This window comes from Sinocyclocheilus grahami, unplaced genomic scaffold (genome assembly GCF_001515645.1).
Source record: "Sinocyclocheilus grahami isolate Dianchi unplaced genomic scaffold, SAMN03320097.WGS_v1.1 scaffold325.1, whole genome shotgun sequence".
NCBI lineage: Eukaryota > Metazoa > Chordata > Actinopteri > Cypriniformes > Cyprinidae > Sinocyclocheilus > Sinocyclocheilus grahami.
Genome location: NW_015505504.1, coordinates 858,414 through 881,199, shown reverse-complemented (window position 1 = coordinate 881,199; position 22,786 = coordinate 858,414). Strand labels below are relative to the sequence as shown.

At 36.8% G+C, this 22,786-nt stretch overlaps 2 protein-coding genes across 3 annotated transcripts; both read right to left on the bottom strand.

Moving 5' to 3' along the window:
- Positions 1 to 3,199: 3,199 nt before the first annotated feature.
- Positions 3,200 to 5,331, bottom strand: LOC107602374 (homeobox protein Hox-A5a-like). The gene is made up of 2 exons (XM_016294856.1): positions 4,228 to 5,331; positions 3,200 to 3,725 (listed from the first exon to the last, which is right to left on the bottom strand). Exons 1-2 carry the CDS (start codon positions 4,778 to 4,780, stop codon positions 3,475 to 3,477), a joined length of 804 nt encoding a protein of 267 aa, XP_016150342.1. The 5' UTR covers positions 4,781 to 5,331; the 3' UTR covers positions 3,200 to 3,474.
- Positions 5,332 to 10,403: 5,072 nt separating this feature from the next.
- hoxa9a (homeobox A9a) lies at positions 10,404 to 15,002 on the bottom strand. Of its 2 annotated transcripts, XM_016294854.1 has the most exons (3): positions 14,279 to 15,002; positions 13,732 to 13,990; positions 10,404 to 10,457 (listed from the first exon to the last, which is right to left on the bottom strand). In XM_016294854.1, the coding sequence occupies exons 1-2, from the start codon at positions 14,793 to 14,795 to the stop codon at positions 13,752 to 13,754; spliced, it is 756 nt and encodes a 251-aa protein (XP_016150340.1). In that variant the 5' UTR covers positions 14,796 to 15,002; the 3' UTR covers positions 10,404 to 10,457; positions 13,732 to 13,751. The 2 variants fall into 2 exon arrangements, with proteins under 2 accessions (XP_016150340.1, XP_016150339.1); XM_016294853.1 differs by lacking the exon at positions 10,404 to 10,457 and having other exon boundaries at positions 13,477 to 13,990.
- Positions 15,003 to 22,786: the final 7,784 nt, after the last annotated feature.

Sequence of the window (22,786 nt, the reverse complement as noted above, 5' to 3'; positions counted from 1 at the left end):
ATTTGTAAGGCAATTCCAAATTATTTTATTACAAATTACGTCTCAATACCGCATCGGCCTCGTTTAGTCCTGATTTACCAGTAAATAATGCTAGACAGCATGTTTTGCTTTTATTGTTTTTTTTTCCGTTTTCTTTTCTTCTGTTAAAATTAACGAATGGTTAGTTTTCAAGATGCTACAACATGGAAAAAAACTCTTCAGAACTATGCAAGCAAAGAAATGTTCATTGCGGATATATTATTAATCCTAAATGCAAATGTCCCGTCGAATCTATGGTCATCAAATTGGATTTATTCAAAGGAAATGCACCAATCAAACCCCTTAATAAAACCTGAATACTCAATCTCTGGCACAGGCGTAGGAGGTAGTCTCTTGGGGATGCTAACCCAGGGTCACCCAGCTTGCAGAGTTCATCGCGAGGTTAGACCAGAACTCACGGGATTCACAGCTATTCCATCTTTTGTGCCATTATAAAAGTGGCACTGCTCTCTACAAGAACAGATGACAGCTACTTGTTCTGCTGTAAACTTTTGACCCCGGCCCTCCCCCCTACCTTTACAATCTCACTCTCTCTCTCAGACAAACAAGCACAAATAAACAGATGGATACAAACAAGCCTTCAAGCTCATCAACTTTCTTTCTCCCCTTTTCTCTCTCTTTCATTCTTTTCTATGCTATTGTTGTCCCCATACATCGTTTATATCTTCCATTTATCATGACCACTAATATTAGGCCAAAACTATTAATATGTTATCAAACCGCCTTTATATCTCCAGACAGCTTGGCCTGCTGTAGCCATCAATTTCGTTCTGCTGATATCCATGCTGCACCCAGATTTGTAAACCATTTCTATTCTACCGAGAGTTCCTGCAATTAAAGGTGTATGCGGGAGTTATTATACTTTTTCTTTCTGTCTTTTCTATCCTTATAGGGAGAAGGGGCGCCAATGCGGGTGACACTGAACTTGGCCAAAAGCGAGCTCTGCTGGTGGTTTACGGCGTGTGCACATTCATCTTCCTGCCGCCGCTGACCTCACGGTGAACCAGGAGAGAAGACATTTTTCTTCAGTCCCTCTCTCTCCTTCATTGTCTATCGAATTCTGTCTCTCTCCCACTCGCTCTCACACTTCAGTTTAAGTATGCGGATATTATATGCGCATTTCCTCAAATAAGGCAAGCAAAAAACATCTTTGTGTTCTGCATCAACGTTTAGCCTATATTTTTCCCTATACTGCCTTAAAGTTAAAACAGAACAGCATTGATGGTTATGATACAGTGTTGCTAAGCATTAGTGGTGCATGAAGATGTTTATGATTAATAATTACTCAGTTGTATCAGATTTCAAGTCACAAGATTGCCACTTGGTCAAAATAAGCAGAAATATTAACAAATTATCTATACTCTGATAGATAGGCTATTAAGCGTATAAAAATATATTGCTAACAGAGGAAAAACATTTTTGCATATGGGATAGATAGATAGATAGATAGATAGATAGATAGATAGATAGATAGATAGATAGATAGATAGATAGAGTCTTCCTATCCTTTCTCTCAAAACTTTTAGGCAATTATGGTGGGGGCAAATTTGTGCATAAACATCTAACAAAAAGTCCTGAAGGGTGTGGTTGATAGCAGAAAAACTAACAAAAGTCATCTAAACGTCTTTTTAAAAATCATTATGTAATGCATAGGTACAAAGGGCAGAGAATGTTACAGTATAGGAAGGAAGCAATTACAGTCAAAGAGCAATGCCCCCATACCACCCATCTGCCGGACAAGCAGGTTTTCGCAATACAAGCCCTAATTAACGTAGTTGGAACATGAGTTAATTTATGTTCTGCTCATTGTTTCACTGAGGGCCTAAAGAAAAGTTTGTCTCTCAACAGCAGCGAAAACCCGAAACAAACCAACTCGAACTTACCAAGAGCTGACCCTCGTCCACCCGAGTGAATCCGGTCGACGTGTTTCCAATCCATAGCAAACTGGTTTGTCAAAAGCGGTTGTGGATGCAGTCAAAGAACACCTCGACGGTCTGCAGAGAGAGAGAACGAAGCTCCACGTCAGTGCGATTAAACTTTATATGCGATATAGTGTCGACTCCCCAAAACCATAAAACTGACTTTAATTGCCACCACGTGACTGTTTTATGGCCAGTGAGCCTATCTGCCGTCTCACTCCGGGTGAATTTTACGATCTAATTCGTGGACCAAACCTCATTATTTATCTTACCCGCCAATGTCACAGATCCAGAATGGTAAAGGCTCTAGTAAAGTTTGCCGCTTAAAACCCTGTACAGATTTCCAAAGAAGAGAAAAGTGGACGACAATGGGCGTGGACGCACACTTATGTTGAGAAGTTGGCAAGGGGGACCCATAAGTGCCCTTTCCACATCGGGTGAGTAAAGTAGTGATTACAGTGCGTCTACCTGTTGAACCACTTAAACAAACTTTTACAAAAATTAGGAAATTGTTCTAAACAATCTAGAATTTAAACAATGCCTTGCATAAAATGTTTATCTAAGCTTCCGAAAGTGGAATATGGTATTTTGTAGTTTTATGACTAGGTACTAATACGCTACTCACCCGTCACCCTCACATTAATAATCAAACACTTATGTGATACATTTCACATTATGTCTGTCACTTACACACACACAAAGAATAATAATAAAAATAAAATAAAAACACCTGACAAAACACTGAGATCTGATTTTTTTAAGTAAAAACTTTATTGTTATAAACACTGCATTTATCGTTGGCAACGATGCACTTCCAGTTATCTTTCAAATTTCACGAGAAGGAAAATAATTCGCGTTTCCCCCAACATTTGAAAACTTACAACACAAACATATTCGAGTAGAAAAATTAGGACAAATATGCGGACAAGTCTGAACGGAACGATATTATCAATACACAAAGATGACAGTACAACACGAACAAAACAGGTATTCTGCTTCAACTTCACAACAAATAAGATACAATCGACATTTGATATCGAATTTAAATAAATGCATAAAATACATCAATTCGTATTTACAAACCAAAAGACATTTAAAAAAATTTTTTAAGTTATGCTTCATTTGGTAAGAGTCAAATATTTTCAGAGGTTTGCTTACCCAATGCACCTTTCAGAAACTTTTTTTTCAGAAGCATTTTTCGTCAATACGTGTTATATTAATTTACACCTTTATGTGGCTTTTCTAAGACAGTGCAAAGATCTATCCACATTCGCAACATTACATGAAAACACAGAGAGGAAGTGTTTGTTTGATTTTTTTCTGACCAAGGACGCAACACGGGGCGTTCACTCTCTCAAGACCAGTGGAAAGTTCTTTTGTGAAATGGGCAAAGTCTTCATCCCCTTTTTGAACACACACTTAGAATAAGGAAACAGACGCGCACCCGTGCACACATACCTATTCAAACACTAACAGATTTAATTTATATATGCAGATATATAATATATACACATTTTCACGGCCGGTATCCGCTTCCTGCAGCCGCCATATTCATACTCTTCAACTTGTTGTCCTTTTTCCATTTCATTCTGCGGTTTTGAAACCATATTTTGATTTGCCTCTCTGAGAGACAGAGCGTGTGTGCAATCTCAACTCGTCGGCGACGTGTCAGGTACCGGTTGAAGTGGAACTCCTTCTCAAGCTCAAGTGTCTGGTAACGTGTGTAGGCTGTCCTTGGCCTTTTCCCCTCCGGTCCGGTCAAACTGTCTGTATACACAAAAGTATGACATTGTAATTTTTATAATTTTAATGTACTATAATATATATTATGCAATGCACGACTCAAAACATGATTGAAAGGACATGCATCAACCTCAAAGCATGCATGACATTCTCAGGGACAGAAAGCATAACAATTCATTCGGATAATTTCCTCAAATTATCTAAAATGGAATCAGTTTTATTAATGAATTTAATAGCACGGACCATTCAACTGGATAATCGACAAGACAATTATTAATATAATTAGGTCCTTTCATTTTTATAAAGAAAATCTATTTTAATTTTTTAACAAGACATGGAGCCAGTGAACTAGGACGTCATGCTAGCTGTGACATATTTCGATATAACAGTCCAAAACCAAAGTAAACTAACCGTATTGGCATTAAACGTCCCAAACTGATTTTGTGTGAAATTTGACGGGGGATCATTCACACCATACTACAACACTCAGAACACACACAGAAAAAAGCAGAACTTTGCTGTTTACCATGACTTAAATGAAGTTTTCGCATCCATGGATAAATCTGCGGCGCCTCGGATACATTCTGTGCACTTCTGTGTGTCTGCGCACTTCCCGGTGGCTTTTCTTCCTCCATAGTGCTGGACGCTTTAGAAACGTCCTCGCGACTGAGAGCCGTCCCGATGCTGTTGGTCGCAGAGCCAGCGGTGCTCGGTAGTGAGGTTTTCAGGGCGCGGTGTGACTGCTCGCTGACAGGAGAGTTGGCTAAGGATGAGTAGGGGAGAGGGTCAGAGGAAGGCTCAGCGCTGCTCGCGGTAACCGGTTGATTGTACCGGTCAGGCGTCTCAGTTGGACTGTCTGTGTAGCTTTGAGTTTGCTCACCAGATGAGAGAAAGTGTCCGGTGGTAGAGCGCCCGGTGCTGAGATCCATTCCATTGTAGCCAAAAGCATACCTGCCCGAATGCATTCCCGTAGAATCTCTGCATTGGCCACTAGAGCTATGATCTCCATAGTTATGTAAGGGATAGTCCGCGCCATTTGGATAGCGACCGCAAAATGAGTTCACAAAATAAGAGCTCATTGGTTGACAGTTACCTTATAATTATTTTTAGTTACTACAACTACCTTTATGGAGAGAACAGTTCTACCGTGTGTGTTTGATTTGTGTCTCTTGGTGGTTTTGAGCTTCTATTGCACCCTTGCAAAATTTATGATGAATTATGGAAATGAGTGAGACACAGACTTAATGCTCCCTTACGTAGACTCCCAAATATGGGGTACGGCTTAGAGTCACGTGTTTTTGTTGACCAGTCGTAAATCCTATTCTGTGACCTCCAGCGGTAAACTCACGCGTAAGCAGGAAATCAGGGTGGAATTGTTTGGACACGGGAGCGCGCAACAAGAGTTTCACCGAGCTAGCTGTTGTGTGCTCTGCAAGATTGTAGCGGCGCGCCACCCTCTGGTTATAGGCGGGACTACCTAAACCATCAGACTGGAGGCGAGCACGCGATGGGGTCATTCAAAGGGTAACGACTCTGCGGTAGAAAAATTGTATCTGCTGAAACAATGCGCCGTGACCTGCACACAAAACACGCGCACCAGAAGGTCTAATAGATTTAGTAGATTCAAAAACACACGTAACTAGATGTTTGAAATAAACAATCGTCAACAAGAACACATCAATAATACAAATAAATAAAGAAATACTCGAGTATTGCATACAAAATAGGCCGAATAACTCCTCATAATATATTTGGTTTGAAAACAGGATATTTTTTAAATTATGATTTAGTTTGATCAATTCTAATATTTATGTCTTCAAAAAGAAACTGATCATCTAGCAGCTGATCCTTGGTCAAACGCTTTGAATAAAAACGCTTTTTGTAACAGACATTTTAACCTAAGCAATATGTAGAACATGGGCGTCGCTAGGCCATTCTTAGGGGGGCTATAGCCATTCCATAAAATGAAGCACATATGAACGCATATTTTATAAAACGATCGTGTTGATATTTTCATTTGAAAATTTAACTTTCAATATGATACATATTCCAATGCATGTGGCAAAGAGGTTTGTATAGGCCTACTTGAGATAAGGAATACTAGAAACGCAAACAATAAAATGTTGTGTTTGTAGTAAACAGGTTGTGTGTGTGAGATCATGAAGACTTGAATTTGGCTTATTCAGAACTCAAATGGTATACCTATCCATGCAATACAATGGAATACTGCAATAAGTTTAGTATACGACTATTAATCAAACTTTTATATATACTGCAATAAGTTTAGTATATGACTATTAATCCAACATTTTTTAATTTATATATATATATATTTTTTAATTAGGCTATTATTATTATTATTATTATTATTATACCCTCACTGGGGGCCGAGCCCCCCTAAAATGAAAATCCTAGAATCGCCCCTGATGTAGAAACGTTAATTTATTAACTAGAACCTAAATTGACGAGAACACTGCGCTAAAAAGTGCATTGTTAAAATTCAGCTTTACTAACACTTTATTTGGGCCTACTTTGATAAGCTGAAAAACAGCTAATTGTAGTTGAAGTATATTGGAATATATTAATAAAATAGCACTTATTTAACAAGAAACATTGCAAATAAATTAATGAATAAATAGTCTGAACAAATGAAACTGTGCTTAAATTTAATTTACTGCTAGAGTCCTTGAGATATTGGCTATTTTCGGCCCTAGTTCAGCACCTCGAGACCAGACAGCTCCGGTAAAATAACCCGATTTTATGAATGTGCGTATCAATACCACGAGTTTCTATTTGGCGTATTATTTATACGCAGAAATTGACTTTGGCCTGCATATGATACAAAATGGTTAGGATTAGGGGTGTGGGGTAAGTGCGTATTAAATGTACGCCAAAACTGCGTATTATATGCACGTCAAACACGTGATATCACATGCACGCCAAAATCAATGTATGCATATAAATAGCACGCCAAATAGAAACCGAAAATCGTGCTATTGATACGCATTTTTATGAGATCGGGCTTCGTTCATTCTGCTTTCTGCCTCTCCAACAGAGATGCAGCTATAATTTTCACATTTAATAAATGTGAAATGTGGTGCGAAAACGTTGTTATAAAAATCAAACCTAAAAAACTATTTAATGACTCCGAACATACTTAAGCCTCTTTACATTTTGTATAGCCTATAGGCTATAGCCCACACATGGCTTAACAAAACTCACAGAAATTGATTTGTTTTTAGTCAAACAGTTTACACAATGTATACAGTCCACTAGATTAAACAAAACAGATAAAATAAAATGAAACACTTAATTTTCAGAAATTCAACATGCAAGTTGTGACATTGTTGCAATACCAAGAGGTCTACACACTCTGGTATTGCAGATGTTTCAAACAACCTGACAAGACCATTTTCTGTCTTCTGTCAAGGATCTGGAATCTGTAGGCTCTGGAATGATTCCTTGCCGTTTCACATCCCGCAGCAACTTTAACCTGCTTGTTCAGCCAGAAAAGTGGTAGATCACCACCTAGTGGTGTTTTTTATGTACAACCATTTACCTCGTCATTAAAATAGAAGAGCTACAGAATTATGCCCAGCTCTTATTAATTGTCTTCTTTTGTATTTATAGATTTTATAGGCCCTATAAAAATTAAACATCCTATAGGTCCCCTTTCCCTGATAACGATGGATGTTAGCTCTAAAGAGCGTTCTGGAAGATTTCTACGTTCTGCTTGCTGAAAAAATAAAATAAATCAATGAAATGAAATGCTTAAAATTTGAATTGAATTTGAATTTACATTTTAAAATCACATTATAAAACCAACCGCATATTGTACATATATGGCAAATAGTCGTAAATTTAGGTGTAATTTTGCAGTTGCCCTGTAGGTGACTGCATAGTCTGTCTCTTTATTGTGCACGTCCTAACTATATGAAACTTTTGAGGAAAAGACTGTATTTCTAAGAACTTTTCTGAAACAAGGACCACACCACAGCTCTTCCTTTAACGCAAGTGCGATGCACTGAATGCTTATATCATCATCAAATTCAACAAACCGTTACATCGACATACATACTGATTTGCACAACCCTCTCACTTCCTCAAATACAAATACTGTTTATATGCAATAAAATCTGTTCCAAATAGGAATATAACTTTAATTAATCAGCCTTCTATTTTTAATTAAGCTGCTTTTATCAAGACATGACCAATATTTGAAACGTTTAGGCTGCATAGTGAAGTTATTTGACATACCCTATAGTTTTAAATGCACAATATAGTCTTGTGGACAACCAACGACGACGACCTCTCCATCCAGAACAACAAACAAACAAACCTAATTTTAAATCTAAAATTTTCTAAAAAATAAATAAATAAATTGTGAGCAGTTACATGACATCAAAACAACCCCATGCCTTACCGTTCAGTGTGTATGTTGGTCCACGAAGGCAAGAAACAGAGGTTGGTGACGAAAAATACTTCACAGCTCTTCGGAAAGCTTCTTTATCATATCATAGTGTGCCAAACAAGATAAGCAGTTCTCTCTTTACTGCCAATGCAATGCCCAATTCGATGGCAGCGAATGTAGAATTGTATAGGCTACCTCAAAATTAAAAGACAAGAAATTAACAACCGACGAAATGTGGAAAAGCGGAGGTAAAAGAAGGCTAGACAAAGCAAGGTCGGGAGAAGAATGCAGCTCTATTTTGGGTAGGGATGCATACACATAAAAAGTTAACGTTCATGTGGCCTTAAAACACGTGACCAACTGGTAGCCAATAGGAGCTAGAGGTAGCTCATAAAGTTGGTCGGCAAAGTAGTAAATTTTCATAAACAACAACAGATTTATAGCTTCTCTAGGGAAGAGGACAGAGGTGGGGGCTGGTAAAGCAATGTTTGCAGCCAAGCGCCATTTTACAAGTAGCACATAGGAAAAGTAGCTCTATAGATTGATCCGCATTACAGTGAAATAACTCAACTTTTTTTTCCCATCAGATTTTGAATTGATATTTTACTGCTATTAATTTAACCGCATAAACACCAAATTAAATAAATATTGCTTAAATATGCTACACATATATGCTAATAATAAAAAAAGTTTCCAATTGTGGAGGATAATTTACTCTCCTTCAAAAAAAAAATCTATTCAAATATTTAAGGACCACAATATTTAGACAATATGTTTTACTTTAAAATGTATGTTTAACACTTGCAGTCTAAGAGTGCATAGGATTATATGAGAAAAATATTTTGTATTATTTAGTTGTAAAGCTGTCATTATACGACCAGTGTTCTTTCTAATGTCCACATTAACACTGGGGTGTTAAGTTTATATGTTCCCAGAATTGAGAAACTTCATACTGATGTTATAAAGACATGCTGTTGCTATTTGAATTATGTGACTAATTGAACGTGTTTATACAATATACACAAATATACGAGTTTTCACATTTGGTGTCCCCTCCTGAGTCTTTCTGACAGCGGGCCTTCCGTTGATGTCATGTTGGCTTGGCACCCCATCAGATTTTGAATTTATATTTTACTGCTATTAATTTAACCGCATAAACACCAAATTAAATAAATATTGCTTAAATATGCTACACATATATGCTAATAATAAAAAAAGTTTCCAATTGTGGAGGATAATTTACTCTCCTTCAAAAAAAAAAATCTATTCAAATATTTAAGGACCACAATATTTAGACAATATGTTTTACTTTAAAATGTATGTTTAACACTTGCAGTCTAAGAGTGCATAGGATTATATGAGAAAAATATTTTGTATTATTTAGTTGTAAAGCTGTCATTATACGACCAGTGTTCTTTCTAATGTCCACATTAACACTGGGGTGTTAAGTTTATATGTTCCCAGAATTGAGAAACTTCATACTGATGTTATAAAGACATGCTGTTGCTATTTGAATTATGTGACTAATTGAACGTGTTTATACAATATACACAAATATACGAGTTTTCACATTTGGTGTCCCCTCCTGAGTCTTTCTGACAGCGGGCCTTCCGTTGATGTCATGTTGGCTTGGCACCTTGTCAATACAGAGGTAATGATCGAAATATAGCCTAGGTAGGTCTAAAGGTATTTATGCATTTCTTTTTAATCTACACGATTGCTTCAATGAGAGACATGCATTGCATTTTATTAATGCAATGGTGAGGATTTATTAGTTAGGGCGACGTCATCGCTCATGACTAATTAAAATAAGTTCTTGGTTTTGTATTAATACATTTATTATTACATTATGAAAGTTTATATGACTGGGATCTAGTAGATCTCGGTCAGTAGTTACAAGAAACAGAATCCATGGTTTCTTTAACATGGTATGCTATAAATCTTGGAAGCGGACACAACGACAGAAATCAATTATGCAACCAGATACGCATAGGGGATGCTCTAAATTAAAACACACCGAGTAATTAATTTATTACCACAGAGCCCAGACATTAAAACGTTTACGACTTCACGCATGCATGAACAGCTGTGTCGATGGTTTAGGATATAGTTGCAGGACACGTCTCTGCAGCCTCTGACACCAGATACACAACAAGCTGTTTCAAATAAACGTGAAAGTCATACCTTACATTCCAATTTGAAGATACACATTCGGGAGGTTTTGTCCGTTTATGCTTGCTATATGAATTTGGGGCGGGAGATGTCCAAGTCCTTTCTAAATCCCCGATGAGCCGCAGCTTGACCACGTCATGTCTAAGTAATATTTTAGAAACAGTCATTTCCCCCTGTACGACACATTTTAGGCTACACAAAGCAACATTTTTTGGCCAGCGCTGAAGAGAAAGGAGTGAGTGCGCGCTGCGGATGACTGTAAGACATTCCAGTTTAATTCTAATTCATATACTTTTTCATCCTGCTGAGTTGTTGAGCAGGAATCTTCGATGTCGTTTTTACGAGCTAGGGTGATATACAATCCCATTATAGCCGGAGTTCGTATTAAATCCTACTTCTCTGGCATTGGGCCCATGAAGTCACATGATCACTCCGCAAGCACTGGACAGCCAATAAGTATTGCTTTTGCCTTTTCATCAGCTTGTAATAACAGTAGGTAATCTTATAAATTAGTCCATGGACCGCTGATGATCACGATTTTTATGAAAATTTGTATTTCAAAATATATTGTGCCCCCAAAATTATAAGACTTGTTATCAGATTTGAGTCAGATCTGGTCTTGTGTGCTCAAAACTGATCAGACTCAAACCTGGTATCGGTAGTGCGGACTGGAAAAGATGACTATATGGAAACCTATGCCTATATTCACGTTTGTGAAATGACGTCAAAAAGATATCTATACAGCTTTACCTTGTGTGCTCTCTTGTGAAAATAACCTAACAGACTCGTAGAGCGTAGACGATCTGATTTACATTTAAACATCAAGCTTTTTTATTTTATTTATATATATATATATATATATATATATATATATATATATATATATATATATACACACACACATATACACACATATACACGCATATATACACATATATATGGGTGGAAGATGGGACTGCATTGTTAAAATTATAATACATAAAAACGAAATATTATTAATACATAATGCAAAAAAGAAAAAGAAAAAGAAAATGTCTTATAGAAATAAGAAATAAGTATTTTTAGTAGTACTACTTTAATACCGACTACTAATTAAAATTCGAGACTGTTATAAACCAGACATGACATGACCAAAACTATTTTGCTTCGGTGTTAAAACGAAGGCCTACGTTGTAATTATTGCTTTACACGTAACAATGGTTTGATAGTGAAAGAAAAAGAAGGAACGGGGAGCATCAACAAGATTTTTTGTTTGTAATTTCATCACACAAAAATGAAACTACTGAACGCTTAAAGAAAGCGGGAACATGGAAGTTATTGAAAATACGCGTAAGGACACTCATGATTTTGAGGTTTTACTGACATCAAGTGGTCAGACTGTATAAAAACGCAGGGAACTACTATGAAGATAGAGTGGTTTTATTTATGCGGTCCACGATTAGACAAGGTGTTATGACAAAATAATTTCTGCAAGTGAATGCAAGAATATTAAAGATTTTCATTATTTTCATTTCATCAGTATTTTTAAAACGTCTGGAGAATTTGCACTGACGCCTCCATTTCACCATGTATATAGACTTACACAAAGGGTGCCGTAGGGCAAACTGCAATCAGAGGCCAATAAAACGAGATTATTTCCGCTGGCTTTTTGTGCACGTAGTCGAGTCTTTCTGAAAGCGAAGGGTGACTGAAGAAAAAAACCCTCTCCAAATGGTTGTCGGGCCTTTGGAAACGGTCTAATTGTGTCTGGACGGCCATAAAGCCATTGAAAATGGAATGCCAATGTCTGTTGCCGTGTCTGCGATTCATTGCCTTGTCTCCGTGGTGAGGACTTTGAAGTCAAAGTCCCCCGCTATACCTGTACCACTTATGCCTCCAGTAACATATATTATACAAGCCTTATATAATATATAACATATTAATTTTTACATTTTAATGTTTGTATGTTTGAACAGACGTTGAGCAAAAGCACCTCATCATGGAGGCCAAGACGATAGGTCTGCTTTTTTAATTCCACAGATTCAGACACACATGATGCGTTGTTCACTGGCCCCAGCTGTCGAGTCCCATAATATCTCTGTTGTGTTGCGTTCTCTTGCCTCACAGCGCTTTGCACACCATAAACGGTTATAGCAGTAATTGTCTTTTATAGCAGCATGCAGCTAACAACCTCATCTGTCAGACCGGTCTACGGGCCTGTTCTCCCCGAGTACAAACTCGCCCAGCATAGCCTGGACTCAGAACACATTCCTCAAGAGTCGATGGCAGGTCTATGAAATTCCCATCTCCTGGTATGGGTAATAATATATATATATAACATTAACATTTTTATTTAGCCTACATGTTTTTTGTTCCAGCGGCTGCACTATAAAATTCGGTCATCATATTTCTTATTAAATGTTTACATAGCATCTATTAATTAAAATAAACCAATGAATAATCAGATACAAATATAAAATCATTCAACAAAAATGAAATTAAATATTTATTTTATCATGATGCAAAATACAACTGCCTGGAAACTACAAGAAAATCTATCATAATTACATAAATATTTACATGTAATTTAATACATCGTTCTACTTAATTTTTATTTAAAATATCACGAGGACTACAAAATCTAAAGGAGACTTGTTTGGAAATATGAAATGCTTTTATTATTCAATAAATAAATTCACAAATTACATCTGAGAAATTTAAGTAAACAAAACAAAAACTAAGTAAACTAACGATATGACGGTCAACAGACCATGAGGTATTTGAAAAGATGCCTACAGTGCTTTTATCTACAGCTCAGTATCTATTTTTACTTGTTCCCTGAAGTTCGCAGACTTCACCCAATATCACAACGGCTGATATGGAATGAAAATTTTGGTCGATTCGAAACAAATAGGTAGTGAAGTGACTAGGTAGTCGTAATGTCATTAATTGTCAATACAAAATAAAACAATTTCTAAGGGCACATATAAACGGAAATAATAGAAGTGTACATGATCTCATGTACACAAGTGTATGAACTTTACATAAACCTGGGCCCATTTTTTTTTTCTAGTAAAAATTTAGGTAACGCTACAGAACATAAGAAAACTGTTAAATTGCGGCCCGAAATACACACTGATATACTAACTACAATTAAAGAGGAATAACATATAGTTCCGACATATTAATTAATTACTAATAAATTTGGTCCAAATGAAATACAGAATTGTGAAGAATGCTGCGTCAGCGAGTATTTAAACATACGTCTGAAAAATAGATTAGTGCCGTATTCATTAAAATGGAACCACTTATGGCAAACAATAGCCTAATCCAAATAGCCTAATATATAAAACTATTGGTTCCAAGCATGCTTTAAGAAAATGCTTGAATAACACAAGACCTAGGCCTAATGTAATATCCAACGAAATTATCATTTCAATTAAAGGATGGATTATCTCACATCCTCACCTACACGAAGTGCTTAATTCTTAGTCGTCCTTCGTTCCATCTTTGTTTAATTTTTTCATCTTCATCCTGCGGTTTTGGAACCAAATTTTGACCTGTCTCTCCGTGAGGTTCAGTAGACGGGCGACCTCGTACCGCCGGTCGCGCGTGAGGTAAGTGCTAAATAAAAACTCTTTCTCCAGCTCGAGGATCTGGTGCTTAGTATAAGGGCATCGTTTTTTACGCGTCGAGCTCGCGTGAAGCCAGTTGGACACAGGGTTGTCTGGGGAAAGGTAGAGGGAAGGGAATGAGGGTTTCGAAATCATAAGCGAGTAAATAATGATTTTAACACAAAACCCTATCTAAAATCCAGACCATGGCATAAACCAGTTACCCAAACATATCTCATGGCCTCCTAACAATCATGTCTAAACCGAAGTAAATATTTCGAACAATTTTACAGCATTTAACTAGAATGAGAATCGGGTTAAAACACATTAATTTATCAGTAGTGATTAACATAAGTTTAATATAATTGCGCTCATATATCCCACCATTTGGCCAGCCTTACCTGGATCAGCGCCCGGTTTCTCCTCTACATCGCCTCCCTTATCAGCATTCCGGCCAGATACCGTCTCAGTGTCGGTAGAACATCCTCCGTTACTGAAGTCTCCAGAAGGGAGTACGGCATGTGAACTGGCCTCTGTGTCGTTATCATTCGTTCTGTTTGTATCGGGTTTGGCATGATAGTGATGATGGACCGTCGGTAGCTCAGTGAGAGGCAGCCCACATGCAGAGTCCAAGAGCCAAGACTGCACGTAATCCCCAGCTACTGGAGGCTGCGTATGCGGCTGATACACTGATGGTACACCACTGGAGAAATGCGTGGGGATGTGGCCCCAACCCGAGCCACCATAAACGGGTTGCTTTACCGGGAATGTGCAGGGACCGAGCTCAGTATGGTCTGTGGGTAGAACGGAGGGCCTGTGTTGAATGAAACCTGAACCTGAGGAGAAGCGAGTCTCCTCGTTGTCCGGCATAACAAGAGAGTCAACATAATATCCTGTCAGGGCTCCGGATGTCGACATGGCAGGGATGCACGCTCATGTATACACACACATAAAAACACTAACACGCACATACAGTAACACGCTCACAAAATAACAATCTGTGAAAATGGAGAGGCAACTTCCCCCTCACAAAGCTCCAGTCAGCTAATAAATTGAGAGCAAACTGCCATTTGATTGGGTGATGTGCACACGTGACCACTGGAACAGAACAAAAAAAAATCAATGGAATTTATGTGAAAAAGAAAAGTAAAAAAAGATTGCTTTAGTTCTAATCTTCTCCTGTAAAAACAACCAACGAATGAGCTATAAGAAATAAACAGGCATACACTCTTAAAAATAAAGGTGCTTCAAAAGGTTCTTCACAGGGATGCCATTGAGGAACCATTTTTGGTTCGACAAAGAATCATCTCTTTCTTACCTTTTTATAGTATGAAGAACCTTCTTTTGCCACAAAGAACCTTTTGTGAAAGTTTCTTCGGATGTTCAAGGTTCTTTATGGAACCATTTAGACAAAAAGGTTATTCTATGGCATTGTGAAGCACCTTTATTTTTAAGAGTGTATTTACAAAATTTAAACACTTAAAGAAAAATAAGAGATATTATCTGAATTTGTTTAGATCAGAGATTCAAAGCACAATCCCAAGGATGTAGTTTACAAAATGTCATGTTCTGTCTCTGTCTCATGTGAATTGACTGCATTCGAAACTAGAAAATCTACACAGGCTTTCTGCAGACAAACAGCATGGACAGGAGACATGGCAAGAAATGTATCAAACCGACACTATGCCAAAGAAATCGAGACGGATTAGATACACTATATGGTAGGAAGGTCCTGTTTTATGTATACTGCACAAAATAGATGTTCTACAAAAATGGTTACAGAACAGTGTACATGACGACCTGGATTCAGAGGGAAGCAACCATGGTCAGCTTCATATATATATATATATATACATAGCATGCCAGTAGTTTCTAAATACATTTTGTCCTTTATGCATTAAAATACTCTTCACATAGTATATTATTTCAGAATGTTCACTATGAATGTTAATAATATACTGTAATGACTGACTGAAAGAACTATATTTATATCGATACAAATTATTCGAATTGATTGTCCAGAATCTTCTATAATTGCAAATTTCTATTAGAAAAACTGCTCCAGAAAAATACACGTCGCAGCCAAACATACGCCTTAAATGTCTCAAATAAAGCACTAAATCCATAAAGAATGCAATTAATACGATGAAAATGGAAACGTGCAATTTGGCAATTACTGCACTACATTTATTAAATTATATTAATCTGCTCAATCGTAAAGACAACGTCAAAATAGTTATGACATTCAAAGTGACTTGGTACAGAAAATGTAAGTGCCACTTAAAAAAATTAAAGAGCTTTTATTAATATTATTGTTATAATAATAATAATAGCAGAATATAGCAAAAAGTATATACTTTTATTATTATTGTTGTTGTTGTTATTATAAATGTTGTTGTTGTGCGTTTTATTCGGCAATCATTGGCCATAAGTGGATTCCATTTATATCGTTTATTTATAAATTATGGTTGCCAAACAAAAAGCTGTTCAAATAAGTTAACTATTAGCCTACTATAGAATTTACCGGCACAAGCAAACAAAATTAACATAAAAACTTAATAAAATAAAGGAATCTCAAGTAAAAACGAGTAATTGACATTTAAAATGTTTTAATCAAGTTTATTTTCAACAGACATATAAGTACAAAAAAATAAAAAATAAAATAAAGTCTAATGCGCATCGGCTCATAATTGTGAGCCTCCTACAACAATGAAATTCCAGAAATAGGCTATCAAAGACAATATGATTCCCCCCCCCAAAAAAAATTAAATAATTGTTCACACTATTTAATAGTTCATCAGTGATTACCAGATGGGCATTCAGAAGGATTTTACTATTTTACAGCAGGAAACGAAGCTAGCTCTCAAAAAGAAGACAGAGACGGGAACAGCACGGCCCTTTGAAGCCGTAAACTGGGGTGTTTGTTAACACAACCGAGTTTTACCATAGGCGTTATTCATGCTTTTTAGGCACAAATAAATTCCCTTTAGCTGTACTGGTGTGCCACCATAAAGCCAATCTTGCCTTTTGTGTTCAGCCACTTCTCACGGCGCTTGGCGGAAGCCGGGGAACGTAATTTCTCGAGCTCAGTGGCACGCCACCGAGGTCGCTGTTGCTTACAGCAGACAAGGCTCGATTGCCGTGTATTGGACGTAACCGAGGCCTTGTCAAGTACTGTCTACATTGAGTTCGACAAATTAGTGTCTACATTCAGTCCAAAAATTAAAACATCAAACAACTCACAGCGACTGTGTTCAAAAGGCATTTTCTGAAATAACAATAAGGCTTTACATTTTATACTAGCAATTTAAATGATTTGGGACTGTTTCGATGTCCACTAGGTGAAAAACAGTTGGCTATATCTTATGTTACGGACGTATGAAACTGGGGCAATTAAGACAGTTTCGTGTTGCAGAGTTTAAATATACAATCCCAACAACATGAAACTACCTAAACCACTCGACAGTCTGGTTCAACTCTTCAGACAAAACAACTAATGGTTACAAATCGCTGGCATACCTTTCATCTAATCTTTAATCTGCATTTTCTATCAAACAACATACATTTTTCGTAACAGCCAAGACTATTCATGTCAGAATAGAATCTTACCTGTATTAACTTCATTTAAATGAAACGGAGTACCAAAAAACCGTTTTCCATCGCCTGAAATCCGAACGTCTTTATTCCTGCCTCTATTAGTCTGTACTGAGGGTATTCACTCAGAAAAGTGACGAGCCTCATAAAGTAGCCAGCAATAAAATGCCACAAAAGCAGACTAAAGTCGCCATAATACTACGGTGTCTATACATGTTGTGGCCCTTAATTCGCTGAAGTATGCTTAAATACATTTCCGCCAACGGGGAATTTCATTGCAAAACGAAATTTGACTTCAAAAAGCTACAACATATAGTTAAAACACTTTCACGGCAAAGCTCAACAAATGTCAAGTAAGCACAAATGTAAACTTTAAAACTTGAAAACCAACATTACATGTGTAAATTTTTACACATACACAAGCCCATTCTTTATCCGATGCCAGAACACTAAATCATTTCTTTCTGTTTCGTTGCACATCGTATAAACGACCTAGGCCAACGACCTTTTAATTGATGTAGATAGACAGACAGACAGACAGATAGATAGATATATAGATATTAATGGTTTACCATTTCCTTATGCAAAATACACTGTTTAGCCTATGGAGATTTTATTTCACGACGTCACCTTTGCACGTAGTTTATGTAGTAGATAGCCAAGAACAATCTGTATAAAAATAAAGCGCATGCGGGCACACAATTTCAAAATATTTAAAAGTATTAGCTACATTATTCTTGAATAATGCGTACCATTAAGATAAAAAAAGAATAATACATACCATTACGATTAAAAAATTGCAATATAATCTACATTTTATTTATGCTGATTCTTTTGCACCGTGCTAGCATACTAAACAAACTACTAGACATAATGCATGGCAAATCATTTACATTCCATACGTTGGTAAATATACCACATTATTATTGTTCTCCCCAAAATACACTGGAATAAACCTCATAAATCAGACAACAATCTCAAATAAAAAAAATTATCAAGTGTGTGTGTGTGTGTGTTATATATATATATATATATAAAAATGTTGAATTCTTCGAAGATTATCTTTGACAGGTGTCCTGACATTTTATCATACCCGTCAGATTATCCTACTGCGCATGCGCACATCAATATTGCGTCCTTTTTCTCATGCTGAACAACAATATATAATATATCTGCATTACTGTAAGGGTAGGTGTAGACTTTAATAAAACACAATCTAATAGGTAGAAAAAAATATTTATTGTTGGTTTCCTATAGCTATATCCCTTCTAGCCACAACCGCGAATATAACACATAATTACTGTATTTGCATTATTGTAAGGGTAGGTTTAGGGTTGTGGTAGGTGTAGACGTTAATAAACCATAATTTTACAGGTAGCATTTTTCGTTGTCGAATTGTACTACCCACTGTTTTAATGGGAGGTAGCAAAGTCTGACAAGGTAGCACAAATCGTCAGAACACCGGGTCATTTTCTCCATTGTCATACGGCTTTTTTGGGAAACTATATTTTGACTTGCCTGTTGGTCAGGTGAACACTGCGGCTGATTTCTAGGCGGCGCTCCTGAGTCAAGTACATCTTGTAGACTGTAGAGGAACTTCTTCTCCAGCTCTAAGTTTTTTTTGTTTGGTGTAAGGACAGCGCTTCTTCCGGCAAGTCTTCCGTTAGCCAGTTTACTGAACACTCCTTGTATGTTTCCTGTATACAAGATAGGTCTATAGCACATCTATTAAAAAAAAAATGTATACAAAAAAAAATGGGACAGCGTTTGTTTTATGGTCTGCATAATAAAATGTGGGAGTTGTTGCAAGTTTCAAAATAAAACACAGTAAACAACATCAGATCAAGATTCTGAATAGAAAAGGAAAATTTAGGAAAGGAATATCGAAATATTTCTGTATCGGTTTTTTTTTAACCAAAAGTGACATACCGCCTTTTTTAAGCATATTTTGGCATACGTGCGTTTTTTTATATTAATCAATGTACATTGATAGTAGGCTATTTAACGCCTCACTCGATCGACACCGTTATCTGAACGTTTTTATTGAGCTATGCATATTCTATCGTATAGCATTTTATCTTTATGTTGTTTATGAGTATTATTCTGTCAGTAAATGTCTGGAAATATATTACTTCCATTCAATTAATTCATTTGGATTTTTATTCAATTCCATTTTATTATTAACAAGCTATTTATATTATACATTAGTCTCTGCACCAGATGAATACATTAATGGCTTCGAAGTATATTAGTAGACTAATAAATTAATGGTATCAAAGGCATATTAAAGACCAGACCTATAAGGCTACCTTACCTTTGCCACTTAGCATCTAGCACCCCTGTCAAGTCTGACATATTTCCCGAACGTGCTGCGTTTTCTTTGCTTTTTTCTCAAAGTTGTCATCCGGCGTTTTGATAACACTAATATCATCTCCATCTTGTTCGCTTGAATATACTGTCTTATAGGGAAGTCTAAATAAGCAGCCACTGCATTAGTGACTATAGGCTCGACGTCTGATGGCCTAGTATCTGATCCCTGCAAGAAACAGGGAAAGCTATCGGATCCTAGCACAAGCCCGACGCATCCCGTGAATCATAATCCTCACTCAGTATGCTATGGCTGGCTGCTACTTCAATGCACTTCCATGGATCGAAAATACAACATGCCCCGTCTTCTTTGATGGCCTGAGGACAGAAGCAAAATGTACTATTAACGATGCAACACGAGCTGCTCCAAACCACATCGCCATGCTAGACACAGTTGTGGTTTGGGCAGCCACATTTGTCTGAAGTTTTGCTGGGTTGTAAGTAATGTCGCTTTTCGAAGTAATATGCCAAGCTCCAGCTGCTGTTGCTGATCTATCTGTCAGGGTTAGTCCGCTTATTAATTACGGAATCTAAAAGACACTCAGTCCCTTTTGCGCTAACACTTCCCCCGCCATTACCGGGAAGTGTTTTGGGGATAGTGCATGAGAAAGCTCATTGGTGGTCATTTACATCGTTTGACAAGCAGGGTGTGATGAGGTGCCCTTGTTCAATTCATTGTGCACGTTTCAACCAGTAAGAGCCCAGAAACATTAAGAGCCACACCCCCACCAGGCCTGCGTCACCTGTCTGTAAGTGTAGCAGCAACGTTTGGACTGCAGAGAACAGATGTAGGACGACTAGATTCTCTAACTATGCACCATTCTGCACGCAACCTTGCCCGCACGAGCTAAAACATGTGTGCATGTGTGAAATTGCGGGTTGCCACAAACTTTCTTTTACCCTCTGTGTTTGAAAAATACACAACGTTTTAAAGCATGCATTTCAAGCCGAGCAAACAGATATTACACATACATTTTCAAGATTAATTTATAGTTCGAAATAGGGAGAGTCACTTTATAACAGCCTACGTGTTAACAACTAAACATAAATGTTAATTCTTGAACTAATATTAAGTATTTCTAGAACTATGTCTGGAGTAAAATAACACTACTGCGATTTCTGGTGCACACAATAAAAAAGTAGGCCTACCGTCTTTCATCGAATCCTTTAAACATCCACATGCTGAAACAAAACAAACAAAACACCGACAACTCAACGTATCTTTGCAAAAACCACACGGTAAGACTGAAACGGACACTGGGTTGTTCAAATTGAAAAATAAACGTTAAAAAAGGAAATTCCACCATATATGCCCATATTTCTGACCCTTTATCTCTCTCGACATTTCAAGTAGTTTTTTTATTTCATATTATTTTATTTATAATAATTAAAATAAGGTTGATCTAACCCTTATTATTAATAATCTCCACTTATTTTACAATTTAATCGATCAAAACAGTTCGTTTAAAAATGTGATAGAGCTACATAAAAACTCATTGTTATTATTGGTTGTGGTTGTATATTTTTTGTCTTTAGTACAGGCCATATGTAATCCACCCGCTTAAGGCAATAAACCAAAGGAAATGTATCTTATGTGTCAATTAGTGGTTATAGACTTGAGTGGGAAATAGACTAGACTAGGTCTAATAATGAAGTCAGGCCTAATTTGGGAACTACACTATAACGTGCACATACATTACTATTTCAGTCTTCATCGCATAACAGTTTGTACCCATTTAATATTTGTTGATCTAAAATTAACATTTGATAGGCCTATATGTTTTAGTTACTATGCCTATACCTACCAAAGTTGAAATGCCAGAATCAGCCAGATAAACTCAACCCTTTCATTTCCACGTTTCTTTGCTCCCAAGATCGAGTTCGCTGTAAGAGAAACTCAAGAACAGAAATCTCACATTTTATTGCTATCAGCGGAAGCATTTATTTTGCACTAGAGACAAATAGTCCACACGCACTGTAACACTATACCCGTCCGCCTGCTCTCACCTCTTCATGCTGTTACTAAAGTCCTAATGCGGAAAGGCACGATAATGTATCACAATTACAAACACCATTTTAAATTACATAATTCAATTTGTCAACGGGAGAGAAAAAAGAGCTGTTCAGACAGCATAGTCCCTGTTATGTTCTCCAGTTAATGTTCAATCATCGCTGAAAGCTCAAATTAACGATGTGCGTCATTTTTTGAGACCAATAAATCCTTGATTACAGCTGGCAATAAATTTGCTTGGCCATTTTTGTTAAAAAAAATCTAATAATTTAGCTCAAAGATGTAAGCGAAAACGTCGTTGGTATATCCTTAATGGATTTCTTAATCGACGGAGCATAGTTCATTTGCCATAAACTTTTTGGTTCAGTGATATAAGTGAAATTTTAATACCCTCATATTTTACACTATCATAATTAATATAATAAGAACAGTGGACGTTTAATTCGTGTTCTGTTCCAAACGGTCAAAGCTGTGGAATGTTTTAGTGACTGTCTGAATTTAAAGTAGCTCGGTCGGAACACCTGCAGGGAATTTTGTATTTTAACGAACCATTTGGACTCTTTATCGACATACATACATACATACATACATACATACACACACATATATATATATGTGTGTGTGTGTGTGTGTGTGTGTGATTTATAAAAGTATTGCTTTCGATGTTGTTATGTTGCCTCAAAACAACGTTTCAAAGGTTTGAGTCTGAAAATGTCATCCTGTTCAATCGATGATCGACGGCCATGACATTGATCACACGAGTGCCTCCCAATGGAAGGCATTTGAACCTACTAGTCGGATAGTTGCATTCATTCATATCATTGAGAAAAACTAAACTTTTTTTAATTTAGCTTTTCTCAATTTACATGTATGCATGCAATGATATGAATGAATGCAACTATCCCACTAGGTTCAAATGGCCTCCATTATATATATA